General features: G+C 39.5%; 1 protein-coding gene across 2 annotated transcripts in view; it reads right to left on the bottom strand.

Annotated features, from left to right (window-relative positions):
* Positions 1-492: 492 nt before the first annotated feature.
* Positions 493-6,232, bottom strand: part of LOC147709564 (fucolectin-like) — a 47,405-nt gene continuing 41,665 nt past the window's right edge. For both annotated transcript variants that reach the window (XM_086928086.1, XM_086928085.1), the window contains exon 4: positions 493-1,195. In XM_086928086.1, coding sequence (XP_086784212.1) covers positions 1,021-1,195 — 175 coding nt within the window. In that variant the 3' untranslated portion in view covers positions 493-1,020. The remainder of the gene's footprint in view (positions 1,196-6,232) is intronic.

Raw genomic sequence — 6,232 nt, 5'->3', positions numbered from 1 at the left:
GAGAGGGTGTGGGTTTAGTACCAGAGATGCTGACTTTGGAACTGGGGATCTAGATTTGATTCTCGGCATCGGCTCAGCATCCTGTGATTCTGTTCAAATTACTTACTCTCTCTGTGCCTACAACATATGAATGTGACCTTGTGTAATGTACTCATGTGCATGCTCATGTAAATCACTCCCATACTTTGGGTCAGGTTTGTACTATATAAAGCTGCACAAATAAGAATCCAGAGCAAGGTGGATATGGTATCAGGTGGTAGAACTGAGTTCCGGGGAAAAAATGTAGTTGCAGCTGGAATCTGTGACACGACTGGCTTAGGAAGTCAAGCAGAACTTGACTGTCATGCCCCAAGTTTGGAAAACAGAACTTCAAGTGAAACAATAAAATGTCCCATGTTTGGCCAAACAGGAATGACCGCCATTTCTCTGAAACATTGGCCGTAATTTTTCATATGGTAAATATCAGCTGATTAATACACATCTGCAATCATACATGTGCCAAGATCAGTCTTTAATGAAAGTGTAGACCTATTATTTTTATACACATTTAATATTTTTCCTGAAGAGCCCTTAAACGATCAGGAGATGAGAGTCAGTATCTGCTTTCTCAATCTGGTGTCGCCTTAGCATCATTTCTCTTTGATTCGCTGATCCTTTATGAAGATGCGTGTCTCGCCTCACCCCAGCACAGTTCTTAATCTGTAAAGAAGAAAGTGGCAGGACGCTTCCCAGTAGCCGCTGAAGCTTGCACCACCCATTGCCTCTGCCAGAGCTGCCAATAACAATACTAACATAGCTACTAATATCGCTTATAAGTCAGACTATTCCCGAACACCCAAAGCTATAAGTATGGCGTGGGTGACAGTTATTATTCATTTTAAAATTATATTGTATTACTAAACCCTGTTGATGTGCGCATCTCAAAATTAGACAGACAGCACCACTATGTGGTAGACTGTGGTTGGTGCTGGAGTTGAGAATGAAGTGCTGGTGCAGAGCACCGGAATCCACTGGCTCAAATTAGGCACTGCCCAGGCAGCTCAGTTTCTCCACAGGGTACGCAAAGACTTGAACTTCACACGGTGTGAAATATTCCCATCTGCCGGGCACAATGATGTTCACAAAGCGGCCGACCATTCCATTGCACTCAAATGTTGTCGTAGCTCCAGCCAGGATGTTTGGAATTGTGTAACACCTGTGGAAAAAAACAGGGCTCACTTAAAATAGTTTACCTGTGTTGGTGCTAATCAAAAATCTATTGTTCACTGTTTCTGTAAAAAAGGAATATGTTACATGTATTGTGGATTAATATTTATGCAGTGCATAGTACACACACAGAACAGTGGCATAACATAGGCTCCAGCAGCCCCTGAGGTGCGGAGCCTCCGAGCCCTAAGGTGCCCCAGAGTACACTGGCCGGAGAGCTCCTGATTAAATCCAGATAGGGCCCCTTCACTTACCTTGCAGGGGGGGCCCTTCAAGTTCCGGTACCCCACTGACACAGAAATTTACACAGAAGAAAAGGTTGACAGCAGTGCAAGAAGTATACTTTCTGTAATACTGTTTCAATGATATGCCATGGTTCTGAAAAACATTTTATGCAAATGCATGATCTATCAATCAACTTACTTTCTTGTATATATATATATATATATATATATATATATATATATATATATATATATATTTTTTTTTGTTTTTTTTTTTCACTGAAAAAAACATAGATTTCACACGTTATAGTTAGCTGGATATTCCACTCATACAAAACCATTGAAATGCCCCTGTTATAGTTTGTTCAGCTAACTTGCGCGCCCGCAATGCACTGCTGATGACATCACATATCACATCATTCATGACATGGTCAGTGACATCACTCATGACATCACTGATAACATCCCAAATGACATCACTGATGACATCATCCAGTGAATGTGTGTCTTTCTGAAAAATAAATATTTTTTATATATGTATGTAAAGGTCGATGGAAGAATAAATGGGTAAATAAGTGTTTAAATGGATGGTTTTTTTGTAAAAATTCATTGTATAACTGAATTGAATACATGTATTAGCGAGTAATGTTTAAATATGTAAATATCTCTATTAGTGTCTCACTTTGTGTATAAGTGGCTGCATGGGTTGGTGAAAGTGTCAAGCGCTTAGAGACCCCTGGGTGATAACGCGCTATACAATTTGAAATAAATAAATAAAAATAAAAATATATGGGTTATTAGTTGTTTTTTTGAGTATCAGTATGAGTGTCTGTTTGGTTTGGTGGGGGGTATTACTTAGCGCACAGATGCATGAATGACAGACTTACTGTTTGTATGTGTTTTGAAGACAAAATGTGTGCAGCACTGTATGGGTGGATGAGTGCATGTATGGGTGTTTTAGTGAGTGAATGACTGTCTCAATAGTATTTGTATGAGTCACTACATATGTTTTAAACTAGTATATGTGACTAATAATGTATATAAGTGAGTATATGTGAGAGTGAGAGATTGGAAGATTTCCTGTATAAATAAGTATGTGTTTCTATAAGTGATTGTTTAATAGAGTAAGTATGTGTACGTTTCTGTAGAAGTAAGTGTAGAGGTGTGTGTATAGCTGTATATGCAAGTAAATGGATGTTTCATAGTTTATTTGCATGTATGAGTATGTGTGTGAGTAAATCTATGGATGAGTATCGGTGTGTAACAGGATGTATAGGTGTATGAGTACATATGATGAGTGAGTACATGTATGAGTGACTATATAGAACTATTGGTGAATGAGTGGATGTGTATGTAGATGGTGGAATTACCTAATAGGTTGTTGTTACTGGTATTCGTATCTCCATTTTTTGGAAATTGTTAGTTTCTATTTTTGAATGTGTGTATCAAAGGTGATATTAGGGTGAGAGGAGGTCTTCCACTCTTTCACAAGGATGATGTCATCAGTGATGCAATTTGAGATGTCATCAGTGATGTCATGAGTGATGCCACTGACCATGTCATGAATGATGTAATATGTGACGTCATCAGCAGTGCATTGCGGGTGCGCGAGTTATAGTTATCTGAACTAACTATAACGGGGGAATTTCGATGGTTTTGTATGAGTGAAATGTCCAGCTAACAATAACGTCTGTGAAACCTATGTTTTTTTCAGTGAATTTCTAAGGTTTTTTTAAATGCTAATTCCTAACTATAACATGTGTGAAACCTATGGTTTTTTCAGTGAATTTGCAAGTTTTTTTAAATGCTAATTCCTAACTATAACGTGGCTGAAACTTATGGTTTTTTCAGTGAATTTCAAAGGTTTTGTAAATGATGATGATAATTTTTGAATGTATTAATTTTTATATTTATTTCTTTTTATACTAATTCCTACATTTTTATAATAATTATTTTTAGTTATTTTACTTTTTAAGTTACATACCATATTTTTTATGTAAAATAATAAAAAACGAAATAAATTTTTTTAAATATATTTTTAATGTATCAAAATTAAACTCTATATATTTCCTTTTTGCATTTTTTTTGATAATCGTACTGTACGCGTTCAGTGATCGCACTGACCTTTGTACACCTAATCATTCTCTGCGCGTACCCACGCATACGTTACAATTACGTCTCAACGGTTCGCGTCGGATCGGTGCTTTCACATCACGTCATGCACGTTTGTACGGTACCTCGTACACGCATTAAAATTTTACCGTAAAAACAAAATAGCCCCTATCACTAATTTTTATTATCCCCGGGGACACCATCCCCCGGGGCTCAAATGAAACGTTGGGGGGACGGTGTTCTATCGAACTGTGTACTCTATCTAGCTGTGTACCTCCTACGCTTTGCGCACGCGTTCCGCCTATGTGTTTCGGTGGATGTTGTGTGCACAGGCACCGTATCCCCAACGGTTTACACTCACTGTGCACATACGTGTATTTTTTAGGAAAGGCACTGTGCGCCGTCCATCAATCTGACATCCTGTTTGACCAATCACAGCTCTGAAACCCTCATATGTATTGCTTAACCAATGACTATCATCCGAAGTTATAAGTAACCTCCCATCCTTGTTCAAGTAAACTTTTAAGTAGCCTTGCATCCTTCTAGACAAGGTTGCCAGATTTCGCTATTTCCTGCAAAATTGGGTGACTTTTTTCCCAATTGTGCGGGAAAAACCCATGCCTACCGGGGGGCTAGTTTTTGGGGTACACACATATCTCCCAGCCTGCACAGAGATCAGTTTCTAATCATCCTATTCCTGTCTACCTCCATGTTAACCTAAAAACAGATGTTATTATTACATTCCCTTTAGTGAAAGCAGCTGATAGCCCACCATGGGGAACATCCTTTATCACGAAATTTTCACAACGCGGTACCATTACCACGAAGGTTTTACAACGAAAGTTGTTACAATGACTTCCGCTGGAGGGCGCTCCAGGATAGGGAATAGTTTAATTTACTATCCAACACCTTCCCTACTATCCTAACAGTGTAAAGTACAGGTACAAGAAGACAAGCGGACAAACAGTTCATGAGCACTGCCTGCCTGTCTTACTAAACCGGGGATAAGGAAGTAAATTATAGGGTTGCAAAACTAGGGATAACAGACTGTATTAATTTTTAAACGACCCTAGTGGCACCCTACTTCTTTTTCCCAGGCTTGAGGTCAACGCGTTTCGAACCACAATATTAGTATTAGTATGGGTTCTCCTCAGGACACGCGTTGACCCCAAGCTTGTCTTCTTGTACCTAATACAAAGGACTGGTTCCTAGTGTGAAATAATTGTTAGGTATCTGATTCAACTGTTTTTGGTGTTGTTTCAAAAATTGATAGTATTGATTGTATAGATTTTGAACACTTGTACATTTATGCACATTTTATTTGTCACTTTATTTATATGCACATTTTATTTGTCATTTTATTTGTATTTTTCACTGTTCGATGACTGTTTGATGACATATACAAATCAAATGAGAAAATGTGTTTCTAAAAATATATAAAAATACTAAAATAGGTGATCCCCCAGAACTGATAGGCTGGGTGGTATCGAAATTCAAAAACAAATCTGTCTGGCTACTTTGTTTGTTGAGTATAAGAAAGCAGCATAGGAGCAGCTTCAGGATTGGTTGGATACTGTTCCACTGAGCAGGAAGTAGGTCCTTTCCTGCTCGTGGACAACAAGGATCCCGAGAGAGAAGTGCTGCACCGGCCATGCTCCTGCGCCCTATTTATCATGAGTAGTGGGTCATCATGCCCCACCATACTTTGTTACTACTTTGTTACTACTAGTCACAACTGTGTCTGTTTTGCTGATCTAAACTGGTACTCCTACATTTTCCCTATCCTGTGAATTCTGTGATGTCTGCAAGTCATATGTCTCAAAAGAGGAGGGCATTTCCAGGCACTAGGGTTCATAGTCACCTAATATACCTAAAGGTGGGGAGGGGAGGTGCATTTCTAGTTCTGATTCTCAAGTTCAGGTGTGTTACACCGAAAAGTAACCTAGTGGTAAAACTAACAATATATAGTGTAACACATCTAAGTACAAAGTTGTGCAAAAGCTGAAGTAAAGCTAACAGTGCTGAAACTTACACTGGATTCTTGAAGTTCTCGCCTCGGTGCCTACTCTAACCAGGGATAACACTCTGCAACTCTGGGCATTAGCTTGCCTCATCTCCACAACGGCCCCCCACATACGCCGGGGTTGCCTAGGTTTCACCCTGAAGATACCCAGTAGGGTCCATCTCACAGGGAAAGCCAGGATGGGTTCCCCAGCGGTCTACAGCGCGGAGATACCCCATGTGGGGTGATTCATGCGCTTTACAAGACATCATTACATTACATTACATTTACAAAGAGGCAGGCTGCTGAGCTACAGAGTAAACAAGGCAACCCTGGCAGCATCCTAGCAAAGGGCACCAAGCTTGGAGACCCTCAGTCTGTCTCCTTGGGTAGGTGGTGTCAGCAAGCCACGTGACCCAAAAAAGAACTTGTGATCAAGAAAGGATGTTCTCAGTATTTTCTCTGAAATCAAAGTAAAAGCTGAAGTCTTAGTTTATCCTTAACATGACGTGTATTTATGAGGTGCACGTTCACATAAGGGCTACATGTTGCTAATTAACAGATGTTTATTGTTATGTAGTTCGATAGTGCTCATTTTATTGGCCTTGGGAGGATGAAACGCTGAGCTGACCTGCCTGAACATCTTTCAAAAAACAAGAGCAACCCATATGTCTATGCAAACTGGGTA

Source organism: Lissotriton vulgaris, chromosome 6 (assembly GCF_964263255.1).
Source record: "Lissotriton vulgaris chromosome 6, aLisVul1.2, whole genome shotgun sequence".
NCBI classification, from domain to species: Eukaryota; Metazoa; Chordata; class Amphibia; order Caudata; family Salamandridae; genus Lissotriton; species Lissotriton vulgaris.
This window is presented reverse-complemented; position numbering and strand designations above follow the sequence as displayed.